Genomic DNA, 18611 nt, shown 5'->3' with positions numbered 1-18611 from the left:
TATCGAGCAACTCAGCTTAAAAAGGGAATAACAGAAAACAGGTTTAACGGTAATGAAGATACCCTTCTAAAATTACTTTCTAAATATTCACTGAATGCAAATCCATTTCCCCTCATTGTGTAGTCTAAAAGCCTATGAATAATGAACTGATGTGACCTGCACCCACAGAAGAGAGAAGGCACACATGGAGGATGCGTGGGCTTAGTCTGGAAATGATGACGAGGTCTTAAGGAAATCAGGAAGAAAGCAAATGTGGCCGTTTCTTCTGTTTGCTTTTGGGGCTGACCTATTTCTGACGACTCTGAGAATAAAGTTATTACTGAGTGAGTCACACAGAAAACACAGGCAAACAGAAGCGTATTGGGAACACCTTACAGGTTAGGCTTTCGTTGGGCTTGCAAGGGTAAATGTAAAACTTGGATAGTACAAAGTGGCCCCAAATGATTAACTTGTAAAAGAAAAAAGTGTGTATATCTTTAATTTTAACTGACCAAAAAAATCACAAAAATGATACATTTTCATGGAGCGCCATGTAATGTTTCAATATATGTACATATACATTGTGGAACCAGTTTAAACAAACATATCCAACCCCTCCCTCAAACATTTATCTCCTCTTTATGAGGAAAATGTGCAAAATCCTTTATGTTTTTTGAGATACACAGAATATAATCATCACAGTCACCCTACTATGCAATATGACACAAGAATTTCTTGCTCCTATGCAGCTACAACTTCATACTTTATCAACTTCATATATCTTTAAGTGACAATCACAGCAGGTCTTTTTTTAAATCCAAAAATTAATCAAACTCTGATTTTTTTGGAAATTAATTTCTTTTTTGACGCTGAGGAATGATCCCAGGGTCTTCCACAGGCTAAACAAATCCTTTAACCCTGTGCCACATACCCCAAGCCAAAACCCATTCTTTCATTTGGAGAATCAACGTAACAGTATCAATTGGCATGAAGTATACAAGCACAATGCTAAGGGAAAATTTGGAATCATAAACTGCAGAAGAAATATTTTGATCTTCCAAGAAATAAACTCAACTCTGTACCTTTGACAGATGAACGATGCATAAGCACAGTGGTGCCCTCCTTTTGAGATTATTTGTTTAACAATAAAATGTGTTTTCTGTTGTGGATTCAAAGTCTTGGAAATTATGGTTGGGCTTGTTGAAGAAAGCTTCCCAAGCTTTGAAGTATTACATGACATGATATAGCGTCTCATGTTATATTTTCCAAGCTCCTACTGATAGGTCATGTTCTTATTTCCGTGTGACACTGGTACTGACTTACCACTGGCATAAAACACCTGCTATTTCAGGTGCTGAGGACAAATAGCTACAGAAAATTTAAGTCACAACTGCAGAGCAATCAACCTACCCTCAACAGGAAACTAATGATATAGTAGCTTTTTAAAGGGGCAAGCTTAAACAAAATCAAAAGAAATATAGAACTGAGGAAAAAAAAAAAAAAAAAAAAAGCCATCTCATGAGGAAGTGAGGCCTTTCAGAAAATCATTTCCACAATTGAAGAGAAATAGACAGCTCTGGACACAACCGCAGCATACTCAGGGCTCCACCCTGGGAGTGTGTTTATCCTCCAACTTTATCAACCGCAGGGCAGATGCCAGCCGCTAAGGACACGTTGCCTTAATGTGTATGAAGTCTCTCGTTCCTGCATAGTTAACATTGCTATGAGACCCAGACTCTTTTCTTTTTGTTCAAGGAATTCTGTTTCCAGCCTAAAGAAACTCATTAGAGTGTATTACTTTAAGGAGGAATTGACTGAGATTTGTTCTAAACTCTAAAAGCATTTTGTTCATGTCTCCTTTATAATTTTCATGTTCAAAAGTACTTGAGTTCATGGAGATATCATTTATCACATTAGATGTACTTTATTTATTTATTTATTTATTTATTTATTTATTTATTTTGAGACAGGGTCTTCTTATGTAGTTCAGGCTGGAATTAAACTCCCTCTGCACCCCAAACTGGCCTTCAAACTCCTGACAATCCTCCTGCCTCAGCCTCTCAAGGGCTCGGATTGCAGGCATGCACCACCACACCCTGCTTTAATTTACTTGCTTGCCACCACCAACTTGGACATTCTAGTGGACAGGAATCTCTACCTCTGAAAACTCAGGAGCACCTGATTTCTACTCCATTTGCCTGAGCCTTACTACACACTATTCCCCATGAATGATAGAGTTTTAGAATTTTTCTGTCTGGATTCTTCAAAGAGATGGAAGGCAAGAGCAGTGTCATAAATTTCTACGTGCTTGCTACGGAATATGTCTCATTGCCCACAATTGCGGTTGCCTCTGTTTATGTCTAGCTACCTCAGTTACTGACCATATCTTTCTCATCTTTATATTTTAATGTCTGATATAATACTCATACCATAAAGATAGTTGTTGAATATTTGAAGAAATAAGTAAATGAGTGAATAAATGAAACAATATAATTAAGTGTCCAGGCAACTCAATAATCACTAATCATTATTTTTAGTTTTCTGATTTTATTCAATAGAAAATAACCTACTTAGAAATATGTCTGAATAAAACCCTTTAAAAGAAAGGTTGCCTTTGTCTTTCTTTATGAAGACACAGATGCTTAAAACACAAAGGTATAACATATTTTTAATTATGCCCTTTGTTAGGCTCATTGGCATCAAGCTCGGTTTTATTTATCAAACAACTTATGCTAAATTATCAAATCCTATTCAGAGAAATCATACGCAAGTGTCATTAAAAATATGTAGCTACTATTAAGGTGTTTTTACAATACTAGGTAAAGTCCTAAGACTGATTATATGACAAACATGATGGATTTGAACAACTTAAGAAAATTCTCTTCCCCACCTAGCTCAAAGCTAGTGTAGACACTCGTACCATCAACAAAATCCTATTTGCTTCCCACCAAGACAGGTGGGCCACAGATGCCTGGCCCCAAAATGCATGTCTAGAATAACCTCTTCCTGTACCTTAGCCACTGACAAATAACCAGATTTTTACTCATATGAGATTCACTGCAGGAGTACGATGATTATATAACATTTAATTAATGATGGCAAGTCAGAGATGTTTTAAATTATCAAATATTATGGCTGAGTTTTGCACTCCTTTATATGCTGAAATCCTAATCCCTAATGCCTCCAGTGTGACTGCAATCAGAGATAGTGTTTTAAACAGTGAAGTAAAAATAGGTTTGTAGGCTGAGTCCTCACACCAGATGAATGGTATTCTCATTAGTAAAGGAAATGAGGACACAGGTACAGTGAGGAGACAGCAACCCTTGAGAGGTCTCGGGAGAAAATCATTCTGCCACCACACTGATCTCGGTCTTCCAGCCTCCAGAGTTGCGAGACAACACATATCTTTTGTGGCACCTGCAGTACTTTGTGACAGCAATCTTAATAGACCAACATACCAGGTACATATCTTCTCGTTCCCTGTCTCATTCAGTAGTCAAGACAGGCATGTGAATTCTCCCCATTTTACAGATAGGAACACTAAAGTTCCAGAGACATTAAATGTCCACTCTGATGCTATTCAGTGAACAGAAAGCATGAGAATGCCTGGACTCCTCTAACTCCAAATGCCACTCAGCCTTTGCTTTCCACAGACCATGGACTAGAAGACCCCTGGGCTGTGGTCTCAGATACCTCCTAAACCAGTTGCAGAATCTTGAGAAAGTCATTAAGTTTTTGGTATCTTCATTCTTTATTTGCCAAATAAAGGGGTTGGATTAAATATTCTAAAGGCTAGACTATGGGTCTACATAAGAACCATTCTAGTTTTGAGGATTTAGTTCAAATCGTTGTTTTTCCATCCAACTCTTAAGGAAATTATGACTGCAAACTTTCAAAATTGAAAGAAAATTCAGTAGAGACTCACTATCCCACAGAATTTAAGCCTGCATTGAAAGAATGCACATAAGTGAAAAGGTTTTGAAATATTATGATCATAACTCATTTAACAATTATTTTTATAGGGCCTGCACCTCACTGTTAAGGAGTTCTCCATTCTGAGCTTTTAAGAATTGAATATGACCTCATGAACAAAACACAGGATCAATATTTTCTATCAGAAAATTTGAGTTCCAGTCTTCAAATCCTCAATGAACAACTGAATAATCTTGAGTGGAAAAAGAAAAATCTCTTGCACGTTCTCTTGTGTGCATCCATCCAATCACGGAAAGACAAATCAGCCTTCGGGCAAATCAGCCGTCTTCATTTAAAGCTTACCTGGCTTTGGCACTCTGCCTGTTTTTTCAAATCTCTATATAATGTACTTTCACAAAGAGTTAGAGACCTGCATGCTGAAAAACATTACATTTTGCAACACTAGTTTGTTTTTTTTTTTAAAGCAGGGAACTCTTTAACCCAGGGAAGACAATTGCTTGGGAAAAGGTAAATTTGCTTCTGAGTTAGCAACACATGAACACAGGGTTAGTGGGTGGGGTTGAGGTGAGCCCTGGTGCATAAATAGAGAGGCTCCGCGCTGCACTGCGGTGCACTCGAAGCTTGGACCGCTCCCTGGCAGCTCTCAGGCAGGTGGGCGGGGAATCCAGGTAAGGCCCTGGACTACACCTTGCAAGGGCTCTTGCTAGCCTGAGCTTCGGTCTCTGATTGCCGCATAAAGCTGCAGGCAATCAACAATGGACAGAAATGCAAGTTTCCCAGGGTGATAAAGCCTTACAGTAGGGATTTGGGGTGGAGACAGTGGAATTTCTCCAAAAGCCTCCGGAGGCCTCCTTTGGCTGGAGCTGGCGCAAGGTTACATACCTGAGCGGATTCACAGTGATCCCTTCCCCTTTGGTAAAGCGCAGGTGTGGACCTGGGCCAGCTCCTTAATTTTCAGCCTGGGATAGGGCCCAGCAAACTTGATCACCCTCTCGTGTTCTGCTTCTGTCCCACTGGCTAACTAAAGGGAAAGCCAACAGGCTTCTCAACTTTGAGAACACAACTCAGGGGCTCCCTTAGAATAAGTACTGCAGGTCAGGAAACAGTTGTCTTTTGCTAGGCGGTGTCTGTAGAATGCGTGCTGCTTCTGTCTTCTAATTCACGGGCTAGGCTTGCAGAGGAGAGAGCTGGTCGCTCTCCTGCAGCATAAAGGAGCAGGGACACTGAGCTCTCCTGCAGGGTCACACCTAGCTAATGCAGGGCTCGGGTGACCGTGAGAAGAGCTGTTTTCCACAGTGTCAGTGTCAGAGTGTGTGTGTGTGTGTGTGTGTGTGTGTGTGTGTGTGTTTCTCTAAATTATCAATACTTTCCCAAGTCAGACAGTGTTTTGAGAACTGTATGCAGTGAGTCTCTTCATATTATGAAAGAGCAGGATGTTTGTACAGCAGGAGTTATATTAGTCCTCCGTAAATGACTAGGCCATAAAACATGTGTAATAAATCAGTAGTTCCAACCTGTAATCCATGGAGCTATTGCAAGATTATTGTTTTTTTGTTTTTTTTTTGAACCAGGGATCGAACTCAGACCCTTGCACTTGCCAGGGAAACACTTATTCTACTGAGCCATCTCCCCAGCCTTTTTTTTTTTTCTCAATTTTTTAAATGTATTTTTAGTACAGGGTCTGACTACACAGATTGGACTCATAGTGATCCTCTTATTTTCAGCCTTCCGAGTGCTGGGAATACAGGCACTTGCCACCACGCCCAGTCTCAGTGGCCATCTCAGCATACCCCGGGGGAGGGCAGGGATCGAACCCTAGTCCCTGCAACTGCCTAAACAGGCCCAGTAGTCTGCTGAGCTATCTGGCTGGCCCTATTGTTTTCTTTTTGAGATATGGTCTCACCAGGTAATTCAGGCTGGCCTTGAGCTTATTCTGTAGCCCAGGTTGGTCTCAAAGTCAAAGCAATCCTCCTGCCTCAGCCTCCCGAGTGCTGGGATTACAGGCCTGTGCCACCACACCCCGTCTGTAAATGTACTGCTAAGCAAAGATTGTTCAGTCTCCATGCAGACTGTCAAAAATTGCTAATGACAATTATATTTCGAGTCATCATGGTGGGGGATTGGGAAAAGTTTTCAATTAGCAATAATCATACCTCAGATAAACCTCACTGACTACAACATGCCACTGAGAAAAACTTGCAAGGAGTTTTAATGGCTATTTGTGCAAGAATGTTCAATGAGCTGAATGAAATCACTTAAGCTCCAATTCACTATTCTATTCTCATATACACATAGATATTATTAAATAAAATACTATATTACCTGTTGATAAAATCAAAGTAATCTATGAAATATTTTTGAAACAAAAATATTTACTTAATAAAATAAGTAAAAATATTCTATAGTAAGTATACACTAAAACATAGTTACTTTTAAAAGTATATTTCATAAGTTCCAGAAGTACAATTCTCACATTAAAGCTCCTTATTTATTCGTTCATTTATTTTAAAGACAGGAGAAGGATTTATTGCTGGAAGTAGATGTAGGACACACTCAAAAGCAGAGTAAAATGAGGCACAAACTAGTTGGGAAACAGAGGGTCTGTCCTGTGCTGGGGGTGGTGCAAGTGTGGAATTTAATGATATACAGCTTTAGTCTTGTCCAGTGGTTAGGAGAAGGTGGCCCACCCATAGTAGATAATGCTCCACCTGTATGGAAACCCCAAAGGGTGGTCCACCGGTGGGTGGAAGAGGTTTCAAGTAAAAAGAAAATAGGCAGGTCCACCTGTCACTGAAAGGGAGTCACCCAGGCTTCTCACATTAAAGTTCTGGATTTTAATATTTAAAAAGTCTCCATATCAAGATGGCTAGGTACCACTGCCTTGTAGTATATGTGAGTTGTTTTTGCAGAAATTTAAAAACTGTTCCTGGCATTTCTATATTTTAAGCATGTAGAAAGTGAAGGAGCTATATTCTTTCTTTCTTTCTCTTTCTTTCTTTCTTTCTTTCTTTCTTTCTTTCTTTCTTTCTCTTTCTTTCTTTCTTTCTTTCTTTCTTTCTCTTTCTTTCTTTCTTTCTTTCTTTCTTTCTTTCTTTCTTTCTGTACTAGGGATTGAGCTCAGGAACTTGAGCTTGCCAGGCAGGTGCTTGTGCTGCTGAGCTATCTCCCTGGCCCTAATATACTCTTTCATTTTGCTTATGTCTTTTCTGGGTGAGACACTTTATGTCTACAGACTAATTCTTGGATAACAACTGGTCAGCTTAATAGAAGGCTTCACTTGGATTCAGTAACCTACCAATGCTTTTCGTTTCTTAATCATCTAATACTTTGTAAAGGTTCTCATTCAAATTATCAGGTCATAAGAAACTTCAGTCCTACAAATATTAAGTAATCCTTGTCCATTCCACTTCCTTTGTTGAGTTCATTAGACTTAATTCAAAACCTACATGTATATTAGAATTAGATACTATAGTTTCATTTTTCTTTTTGAGGAAGTTTACCATTTGGCTTTACCAGAGCCCAAGTCTCCAGCTCTTCGTGTTACAGCCCTGGCAACCCCACGTGACTTCGAATGCAACTTGCTTTGCCAGCTCACTCCCACCTCACCCATAGAATTCCACACTCCTGTTTGTAGTCATCACTTCAGCTTTTCCTAGTAATTAACTATAGAACAGCAAAAGGGAAAAATTAATTTGATGAAAAGATATCCTGGGGCTTATTTCTCTGTGCTATGAATCTCACAGAATACTTTGATGCACTAAAATGCATTCAATAACTGCCTACCTTTAAAAAAGGTCCACAGAAGGGCCAGTGAGATAGCCCAGCAAACAAAGCACCTGCTCTGGCAAGGGCTGGGGTTCATTCCCTGGCACCACATGCTGCACTGGACCCAACCCGTGGCACACTGAGCCTGAGACTGAGTCCAGGCATGGTGGCGTGCACCTGTAATCCCAGTGCTAGGGAGGCTGTAAACAGGAGGATCACTACGAGTCCGAGCTGCATGGTGAGACCCTACACACATACACAGAAAAAAAAAGGTTCATAGAGAATCAAAGAAACTCTGTAGAAGAACTTGACAGCATGTATTAGTCAATTCCCAGAGGATGCAGAGTTTGAAGAAACTACATGAAAGAGAGAGAGTTGTATGAGTCTCAGTCTTCAATTAAGTGACAAAGCCCAAAAGTTCAAAATGCAATGAGCAATTAATTACTTCATTTCTACCTCATTCTTCAGTGGCAATGTTCCTATTTTAGCCATAGATTAAAGCAGTGTCCACGTTTAGGGCATTCATTGCACAGAAGGAAGATGGAAGCCATCCCTCTAACATAGCAAGATCCAGAAGTCTCTGTTCTAGACCCATCTCATAAATCTTTGCATCTCTCTCAAACTTAGGTTCTTCACCTGTATAAAAAGGCACCGAGGAGACAGACAGGAAAAGAGGTGACCTTAGTGCACCTCCTAATACTATCCACTCTAAATACAAACTTGTCATGTAAATTTCTTTAGCCATAGGAGTATACCTATCTGACAAGTTATTTCCATGGAGTGTATCTCTGTTTCTCTTGTGAACCTGTTAGCCATTAACATGACAGTAAGAGATAGACAAATAGGTAAGGAGGTGGGTAGACAAATACCCATACTGTACCTATTTAGAAAATTTTCATGGAAAGGATTTTTACGCTAAGCTCACACACCCACTGCCAACAGAGCCTCCGTTTCTGTTGTATTCCGCTATAGACACAGCCTGTAGATTTTGGAGACTCCTAATCATGTGCTTTTCGTTTGTGTTCCGTACAGATTTGCCATGGAGAAAATTTCAGTGTCTGCATTCTTGTTCCTGGTGGCCCTGTCCTACACGCTGGCCAAAGAAACCACAGTGAAACCCGGAGCTAAGAAGGACACCAAGGACTCTCGGCCCAAACTGCCCCAGACCCTCTCCCGAGGTGGGAGGCAGCTGCTTGCTGGCTTCGGGCTGCTACTTCCTTGGGAAAGACTTCCTCGCTCTTGGGCTGAAGTGTCTGCTCTGGCTGTGTTTGGGGATGCATTATCTCCGGGTTTATCATAGTTTACAAGTCTTTCCACTTTCCTAGAAGTTTTTCTTTTACTTTGCTGTTGGGTATATACTTATCTCGCGTCTTTACCATTGGGTTTCAACAGGTTGGGGCCTAAAATTATAATCTAGTTTTAAATTCATTGTTGTTGTAGGTTGGGGTGATCAGCTCATTTGGACTCAGACGTACGAAGAAGCCCTGTACAAATCCAAGACCAGGTAAGGCGTTTCCACAGGGTCTCGCGACCGCCACCTGGTGGCCGCCGGCTGCCCACAGTCCTGCTCACTAAAACCTCCCCATCGCTTTGTCTCGCGCAGCAACAGACCGCTGATGATCATCCATCACTTGGACGAATGCCCGCACAGTCAAGGTGATTTATTCTCCTAAAATCCTTTATCGACTTAGAGGTAGGGCTGACTGGATCGTTCATCTTTGTATCGTTAGAACCTAACGAATAAGAAAGAATGCTTCAGGTAGTGAAGGCATATTAAATAACTTTGCTTGGTTTATAACTCCATTCTGTGTTAACCATGGGTGCATATTTTAAGGATAAGCCCTAGGATTCATCCTGAACATTTTGATTTTATATCTCACATCCACTACATCCGCAGACACTGTCGGCTTTGCCTTCAAAATGTATCCCACAGCCGGCTCCCGCTTCACCCAGAGCGGAGACGCCTGTCACACAAGCTCTGCTGTCCCTGCCTCAGAATTCTTCACAATTCCTGAGCAAGGGCCCCCGCGTTTTGTGCGCTCTTGGTCTTTCCACCCGCTGCCTATTGCCGCAGTGCCCCGCTTGGCCAGGGTGAGGATGCTGAGCACAAACCAGCTCCGGCCCTGAATGAATTCCTAGGTACTCACGAACGAAATGAAATCCTAATTCCTAACCACGGCGTGGCCAGGGGCTCCTTCCTTTCCACCCTCTCCCCGCGATCTCCCTGCACATCTACCCCGCCTCCTCCGTGCTGCTCCACAAACCTCTGAGCTTGCTCCCACCTCAACGCTATTACTCACGCAGTTCTCTCTGTCCCATAGTGGCCTGAGCCCCCAACTTTTAGCGCTTTAACTCCAAAATGGACCATGGTTTCACTCCAGCGTCCCTCCTCTGAGAGCTGCCCTCGTCACCCCATATCTCTCCAAATTCTTACATCATTTCGTTTTTCCTTGGAAGTACATTTCTCCACCTGCACTTGATAAATATTTACATGTTTGTGTCTAGTCTCTTGCATGCAGCCTCTGAGCTCTATGGAAATAGCGTGTGTTCTTGTTATTCACTCCACTCTCCCCTCACCCTAAAGCTCTGCATAACATTTGGTGGAAATTCAATAAATATGGGTTTTAAAAGAAGTAAGTGGATGAATGAATGAATTAATTAATTAATGGCAAAACAGGCAGAAAATGACATAGATGGTACTTCACAAATCACTTATTAAAGGGCAAGAAAGAATTATTGAAACACAACTCAGAACATGACAGAAAACCAGGGTTTTTAACCGATGTGGAGATGAAGGCTTAATGATTTTTCTTTATATTATAGCTTTAAAGAAAGTGTTTGCTGAAAATAAGGAAATCCAGAAATTGGCAGAAAAGTTTGTCCTTCTCAATCTGGTTGTAAGTTTTTTTTTTTTTCTTCCATTATCACTGACATTTCACCACAAATTCATTAAGAGAAATAGATGATTCATTTTTCAATGCATCTTAGTTATACTGAATTAACCGGGCTGTCTTCCAAATATCCCATCCCACAGATTGGAAATGAGGGGATGTTTCATCTCTTAATACCCTATGTGGCCTATGCTTGTGTTTAGCAATTAATAAGCTTCGCTTGTCTGACAATGACTGCCCTGCGGTCAGCACAGTCCCTGTGCAGTAACAACTGGAAGGCTCTGGGACTTTGCAAATTATTTTCCTACAGTCCTTCCTGCATCATTCCCCTTAATCCCTGCCCTGCTCTCTGAGAGATACAGCTTCTTAGCTGTGGAATCTCGCTGCACCTCCTGGCTTTAACTTTATATGTTCCCACCCTCCTTCACCCATTTCACTGTTCTGTCTCTTCTGTGTTCGAACCTTCTTTCTGTACATTTTTTTCCCCTTTTTTTGTACTGGGAATCAAGCTCAGGACCTCGCGCTTGCCAGGCAGGCCCTCAGCCCACTGAGCTCTCTCCCCGGCGCCTTTCTGCACATTGTTGCTGCTCAGCATACATCTGAGGTCCATTTTCTTCTAAGTCACTCTGCCTAACCATGTCCCTCAAAGGCTCTCTCGTCCCCCTCACTGGCTAGCTTCTTCAAAGAACAACCCATAATTCTTTCCTCTCCCTTTTTCTTTCTACCCCTTGGTGTTGGTGACTTGATAAAGTTCTATTTGGCCCACTTTTCACCTCTGACATTCACCAGGGACCTTAGCTACACCTGGGTAGGTTCCCACGTTCATTTCTGCCCCTTGGCACTGTCATCCGGCTTGTCCACCCAACCGTGCTGCACTAGCTTACAATTAGCTTGAACTCAGGGTGTGCCACACTCAATCACCCAACCCCCCTTTTTTTGAGACCAGTCTCCACTAAGTTGCTTGGGCTGTGTTTGAAATTGCAATCCTCCTGCAAGGACACTATTGTAACATTTTTATAAACTCACAACCATAATTTGAATGTGTGACTTTTTCACTCGGCCTAGTTTACTGCAATGTTACTAAATGACTTCCTGCCTATAAGAAAACCCATCTAATCCCACATGGCTGGCAGGGTAATTGCTCAGAAGACCAAATCAGGGTCAGGATGCCTCTTCTAATATCCCTCTAATAGTCCTGAGCTTTTGCTGAACAGTGACAGTCCTGTGGCACGGTGCACAAAGCCATGTGTGAGCTGGGCCCTGCAGCAACCTGCTGGGTGGTTCCCCACGTCACCCCTTACATGCCTGATGTGCAGTCCCCCCTGAGTGCTCGGCACAGGAGGAAGCTCCATGGCCCCCACCTTTGAAGCTCTGCACGTGCTACTCCCCTGAATGAGTGCTTCTTCTCCACAGACCTGGTTCTGTTCCCTACTTAAGTCTCTTCCTTGCCCCCTTCAGAAATGGTGAGGGCCACCTGCACCCACACACAGGAGGTCCTTGACATACCAACCCTCTAGCTGCAGACTTGCACAGATAAGACCGGACCATGCATTTAGGTTATTTTATGCTTTACATTGTATATTTTTGTCAAAGTTGTACGACACTCACTTTGGGGGACTTACCAATGAACATCCTCCCAGAACAGAACTCCTTCCCAAATCTGGGACTCGCTGCTCTGAGATCATGCCCCACTGCAGGCACCATAGGAGCTGACACCCTGGCCCCAGCATAACATCTCACCCACTATACGCTCAGTGTTTTCTCCTATTTGTGTCTCTCTGTAGACTGCACGCTCATTGAAGAGAAACACTGTTTTGCTGAATACTCACAAAAATCCTCTTTCTACAATTTCTCCAAAAATACCTTCTTCATTTTTTCATGAATCTGAAGTATCTCCTGCTACTTCAACCAAAATATCTTCCCAAAACATCTTCATTCCTTCCCAACTCATCCCACTCGAATTTTCTTGCTCCTTGTGTAGCATGCTTCCAGCTCCTTATCTTATGCTGCACAACACATTCTACTGTATTTCTTACCAATATTTCATGCACACAACTTCTGTCCCCATCTGTATCATAAGTTCTTTGTGGAAGAAATGACCCTTATCATATCTTAAGTCCTTGGCTCCATTAATGGATGCATTGTTATGCTTGCAAGCTAGAAAATAACTCCAGAGTAAGAAAATTAAAATGTGCTTTCTTATTTTTTTTTAATTTTTCAGTATGAAACAACTGACAAACACCTTTCCCCAGATGGCCAGTACGTCCCCAGGGTGCTGTTTGTGGGTAAGTGAAGGTGACAGCGAAGCGCACCACTCTCTGAAGATGGTGCAAATATGGCCGCCTCCTTCTTCTCTCCTCTCCGGTGTCGCCTGCCCCTTCACCACAGTCAAGGTCGGGACTAAGCTCCGACAAGGGCATGAGGCATCCGTCATTTTCATTTGGAGCGTGTGAACTTCTCTTTCTACACATGACTCTGCTTTTTCTGTTTTCCACTTTTCACCTTCTGCTGTGACTACAGCTGAGGAGGAAGCATTGTGTCTCCTGGGTAAAGTATTCCTCGGTTATCATGTCCAGTCACTAGATGGTGATCTCATAAATAGAGCAGAGATCTTCCCTGCGTCTGTCATCCTAATCCCAGAAAGCCCCTTGGTGGGCTCTCAAAACAATTGCTCAACACATGAAATTCACCTTAAGTAAATTGTGTCTGTTGGTCTCAGTCTGACACTAAAAAAAATGACATTCCACTCCTGTTCCAGTAACAGAGTCTGCAAAAGTATAGATGGCTTCTTGGTTTTTCAGAACTAGGGGTTTAATCCAGGGCTTTATTTGGGGCCACATCCCAAACCCTTCTTTATTTTATGAACAAGGTCTCACTAAGTCACTGTGTTGTCCAAGCTGGGCTCAAACTTGGGATTCTCCTGCCTCAGCCTCCAAGAGAGCCAAGATTCCAAGAATACGCCACCAAACCAAAACAAGCCGACATTTTTCACGTGTCCTGGCTTCCTTTTAGGACACTTCTAGGCTCCCTCATTCACCCTCTTAAGGCAAGGACATTTTCTAGGTCTCTATCTCCCTATTTCGCTCTGGGTATGCTTAGTGAAAGTTCAAGTTACATATAAAATACAACAAAATGGAATACATCTGCATAATAGAAGCCTCTTTGATCTCTACTTTTTTTTTTAATTAATTTATTTATTTTGTGTGTGTGTGGCCAGCTCAGCCCACCAGGGGGGCGGGGCTGGCCGGCATGTGGTGCTGGGGGATCGAACCGCGGTCCCTGTGCTTTGCTAAGCTTGTTCTAAGTAGGTGCTCTAGACCACTGAGCCATCTCACCAGCCCCTGATCTCTACTTTTAAAGTATCTATTTGAACAGCAAATTAAAAAATAGTAGTGAGGGACACTGTGTTCATCAGCTTTCCTGGGGCTGAGACACAATGCCCAGTGCCCAAAGCTTACAGAAGTTTCGGGGCAGCTGGACCCAGGCAGGATCAGCGTGGTGGAAGGCTCTGGCACCACAAAGCCGCTTAGTTCATGGGGCCAAAGAAGAAGGGGTGAGTTATAGACCCCAAGGCCACACCCGCACACCTACCCACACACCCTCAGTGTCACCAGTGATCCCGGGCTGCTCCCAAGCCAATCAAAGGACAATTATGCATCGTGCTGGACTTAGTGGCAGACGCCTGAAATCCCAGCGCCGGGGAGGACGTGTCCGGAGGATCACAAAATCAAGCCTAGCCTGGGCAACTTAGCAATACCCTACCTCAAAATTGAAACATTTTTTTAAGGCAGGGATGTAACTCAGTGTGACAGCCCTATGTTCAGTCCTTAGTACCACACATGCGCGCACACACACACACACACACTTAACAATCACAACATGCTTGTTTGATCTTACTATTCTCAGGGGATCGTGTTCTTTCATTCATTGTTTTAAAAACTGAACCAGGGTCGCAGATGTTTCTAAGTTGTTCTTTGTAAAATATGATCGTTTTTAAATTTAGAATAATTCCATTATAGAGAACACTAATGTTTTCACCGAAGCAAACACCTATAAAGAATCTCTCCCCCAACATGCATCATCCTGCTTTGGGGTCACTGTAGACGGGGGGATGGCAGGACTCAGAACCTTCTCCACAAATGGCACCGCGCTTGCGGCTCAGGGCACTAGAAGGGAGGGTGGAGCGCCACGCAGCACTTTCTTCGCAGGCCGTGGCTTCTGAAGCTGCAGGCTTCATCCTGCACTAGAGGCTTCTGGAAGACAATATGGCCCTTCCCTTTCCCTTGCAGACCCATCGCTGACAGTGAGAGCCGACATAACCGGAAGGTACTCAAACCGCCTCTACGCCTACGAACCTTCAGACACAGCTCTCTGTAAGTGGCACCTCCTGTGTGGGTGGGGTCCAAGTGTGGGGCTTCCCTATCTGCAGCCTTTGGACAATGCACCCCTCAGGGACACCACACACCCGGTGGGCCCCACTCACCTGAGCCTTCAGGCACTTCACACGCTCCTTCCCAGTTTTACTTATTTTAATCTCTGTTGAGGATGAATCGTCCAGTTCTCTTTCTGTAGGAGGATTCTATGACCACACTAGCTATATATCGGGTGCTTGCTCAGGCATACAAACAGAACCCCTGTCACAGAACTAATCTGATGCTTTATTCCCTCAAATAACAGAAGTGGTGAAACTAGCCCAATTTGTGGTTAAATTCAGATTCAATTTAAAGATGACCAGGCAAGATGACCCAATTAGCTGCTGTGAATGGAAGATGGGAGTGGGGGGAGACAATGACTTGGGTGGAGCATGGCAGCTAGCTGTGCCCTGTCAGTCCTTTAAAAAAATCTTTCATTAGCACATATTTGCAGCACCTAATAGGGGGAGTTCGTACATGCACATAGCCCCTCTCACCACCCCCCGCTCCGCCCCATTACTGCATCTCTTGGGCCTCTCCTCATTTGCAAAAGATCCACCTCTTTTTTCTATTATCCGTGCTTTTCCCCAAAGGAAACTAGGTTTCATTCTACACATCAGTTCTGATCAATTGTTGCAGCTGCTTAGAACCTCACCGTTCTATATGTAAGCCAGTAGCTACAGGTCGCTATTTTATTTTAAATAAAATGAAAACTAAAAATCCCAGTCTCTTAGTTAACTAACTACACTCCAAGTAGCCAGAGCACAGACAGTGGATCCTACCATGCTCTCTGCAGCATTTTCTCCGGGATGGCACTGAGGTAGGGTACTCTACTGAGAAGGAGGCAGGGCCTGGGCGACAGGAAAGCTCCCTGCTGGCCCACGGGGCATGTGCCCTGCGGAAGCCACAAGGCCGAGGGGAAGCCATCCCACTGCTGCCCGTGTTTGCATCTTAGTAAGACTGACCTCTTTAAAGGCAGTGTCTACACCCAGAACACCACAGCATCGTGCATGGCGAGCACGCAGTGAATACTGTGCTTGTAGAGGACTTGAATGAACAGTGGCTCACTGCCTAGCATGTGGGCATCTTATTTTCACCATATCAAGTGCCTTATTTTCAGAAATTGAGGCTAGCGGTCTAGAAGTCTGGACCTTGGAGCAGAAGTCCTATTACTTTTTTAAAAATTATTATTATCATTTTAAAAATCATGTTATTTGGTACAAGATCTTGATACACAGCTCTGAGTCATAGTGATCCTCTTATCTCAGCTTCCCCAGCACTGGGATTACAGGTGTGTGCCTCCAAGCCAGGCTTGGGGCTGGTACCACATACCTGGCATTCCGAGCCTGGTGTGACACGTGGTCCTGGGGATCGAACCTAGGTCCTTCCACTTGTCAGGCAGGTGTTTAGACCACCAACCTATCCTCCAGCCTGCTCCCCACCTCCCCCCCCCTTTTTTTTTTTTTTTTTTTTTTTCTTTTTTGTCCAGACAGGGTCTTGCTATGCAGCTCAGGCTGACCTTAAGCTCACTTTGTAGCATTTGTAGCCCAGGCTGGTCTCCAACTTGCAACAATCCTCCTGCTTCAGCCTGTCCAGTGCTAGAGTTACAGGCATGCGGCACCGCACCTCGCAACCCCATTATTTCTTAGCACATGACCTTGAGCAAATGAATCAACCTCTCAGAGCCTATTTCTTCATGTAAAAATGAAATACTAACAGAGTTTTTGTGAGGATGAAAGAAATTTATGAATCCGGGCAAAGCCCTTGCTTTGCTATTTTTCTAGTTTACATCCCACCTACCTCTAAAATACTTGCAGTAACTGTACACACCTCTCAAGCATGCAATATGAACATAATTTAAGATTCACTTGCAAATTAACCAAAATTATTTATTCACAATAGCACTTATAAAAAGATTTTTTAGAAGAGGGAGTTAAGAAGAAGCAGATCTGAAAAGGAATAAATACATGAGAGAACTGGACTGTCACAAAAACTACGCCAGATACTTTTAGGAGAAAAATATGTACAAGATTACCAAATGGTCCCCATATACTTAAAAAAAAATCCCACTCAACACTGACTAGCGGAGCTGGGTTTGGAAGTTTCTTAAATCTACTACTGTAATTAAGGGCATCTTGCTTTTCTTTTCCCCCTTTCAGTGCTTGACAACATGAAGAAAGCCCTCAAGCTGCTGAAGACTGAACTGTAGAGGGAAAACCAGAGCCTGCAAACTCTTCCCAGCTAGCCAGGCCTCAAGACCGGGACGCAGAGACGGGAGAAGGCTGAAGAGAAGCCCTGGCCAACACGCGCCTTAGATTACGGCTTAACGTTACGCCCACATTTTATTTTTTAAAATTGGCTTCCGGAACACGTGTATGAAAACAGTATCATACACCACTGCAGTAAGCCATGATTTTCTAAAAAATAAATCCTTTTGGAGGTACTTAAACTGGAGGGTTCTGCTTTCAATTTTTCCCAACTGGGTCTTCCACAGAGCAGTTATTCGGTTCACTCCCCAAATAGGACCATTGGGTTCACACAAAATGTTCAGGGAGGGCTCAGGACCAAATTTGTACTGATGAAAAAGAACAAAGTTCTCATCCCACCACGTTACAGATTCTTGCAGTCAAGAGGCATGAAAAGTAATCAATAGACACCTCAACGAGCACATGATCAGCGCAGCAGTGAGTGCAGAAAGGCTTCGCAGGGAATTGGGGTTCCTGGGGAGACACGCCCTCCTTGCCCTGGCCACACGCCTCTGCGCACACTTCAGTTTAGTAATCCAATTTTAGCCCCATTCCATCTCACTTAGTGGTCTCGGGAGAAACCCCGGCAGCCGGCTTTATCATTCCAAAGCCTAATTTAGTGTGAAGGTCATTCAAAGAACATCTGTCCTCCACACCTAAAAAAATCCTGACAGTTGGCCTGGAATCATGTGCTCTCTCAAGGTCCCTAGAGTGCTGGGTCACAGCAAGTTGTCTGAACGGCTTCACTTCCCCATGACCGGGGCACAGACAGTCTGGGGGAAGGACAAGGGGCATGATACACTGGCATGAGGCCGAGATCAGAGGTCCCTTGTGTTGACAAAACGTTGTAAAAGAGTGTGGCTCCAGGTAGGGAAGGAGCTTCAGCTTTTAACTCTATCCTCAGCCCAACAAAAATGACAGCTCGGGCTGGGGAGATGGCTCAGTAGAATAAGTGCTTGTCTGGCAAGCACGAAGTCCTGAGTTCAACCCCCAGTACCATAAAAAAAGAAAAGACAACTGTGTATCACCTTCTTCATCCTGTATTTAATCTCACATACACGATCATGAAGGATTTGTTTTGGGAGGGGTTGGCTCAGGCTGCCATGAAGGCAGGTCTGGTAAGGCATGTGGAACTTGGGATCAAACCATGGTCCCCTGTGCCTGACTGGGTTTGCCAGAGCAGGGGCTTAAACAACTGAGCTAACCCACAAGCCCCCTCACATACACTTATGAAAGTCCTCGATCACCGGACACCACTGCACTGACCTCTTTGGTCCCAGGTTGTGGTGACCCACAGAACACACGGCGCATGACAGCACTGCCTATCTTGGTCAACTTTTCTAGGCAGATCCTTTTCTGAACAGAACTTTTCGACACTAGTAATA

At 43.4% G+C, this 18611-nt stretch overlaps 1 protein-coding gene and 1 non-coding gene across 2 annotated transcripts; one reads left to right on the top strand and one right to left on the bottom strand.

The window, feature by feature from the left end:
* The first annotated feature begins 4453 nt into the window (after positions 1–4453).
* Agr2 (anterior gradient 2, protein disulphide isomerase family member) lies at positions 4454–17434 on the top strand. Its single transcript, XM_004626437.2, has 8 exons — positions 4454–4580; positions 8710–8855; positions 9118–9181; positions 9281–9333; positions 10501–10574; positions 12790–12853; positions 14858–14941; positions 17140–17434. The coding sequence occupies exons 2-8, from the start codon at positions 8717–8719 to the stop codon at positions 17187–17189; spliced, it is 528 nt and encodes a 175-aa protein (XP_004626494.1). The 5' UTR covers positions 4454–4580; positions 8710–8716; the 3' UTR covers positions 17190–17434.
* On the bottom strand, positions 5970–6109 carry LOC111815378. Its single transcript, XR_002820076.1, has one exon. It is a non-coding gene; the product is annotated as a U4 spliceosomal RNA (small nuclear RNA).
* Positions 17435–18611: the final 1177 nt, after the last annotated feature.

The sequence above is a fragment of the Octodon degus genome, unplaced genomic scaffold (assembly GCF_000260255.1).
Source record: "Octodon degus isolate 3935 unplaced genomic scaffold, OctDeg1.0 scaffold00015, whole genome shotgun sequence".
Classification (NCBI taxonomy): Eukaryota; Metazoa; Chordata; class Mammalia; order Rodentia; family Octodontidae; genus Octodon; species Octodon degus.
This window is presented reverse-complemented; position numbering and strand designations above follow the sequence as displayed.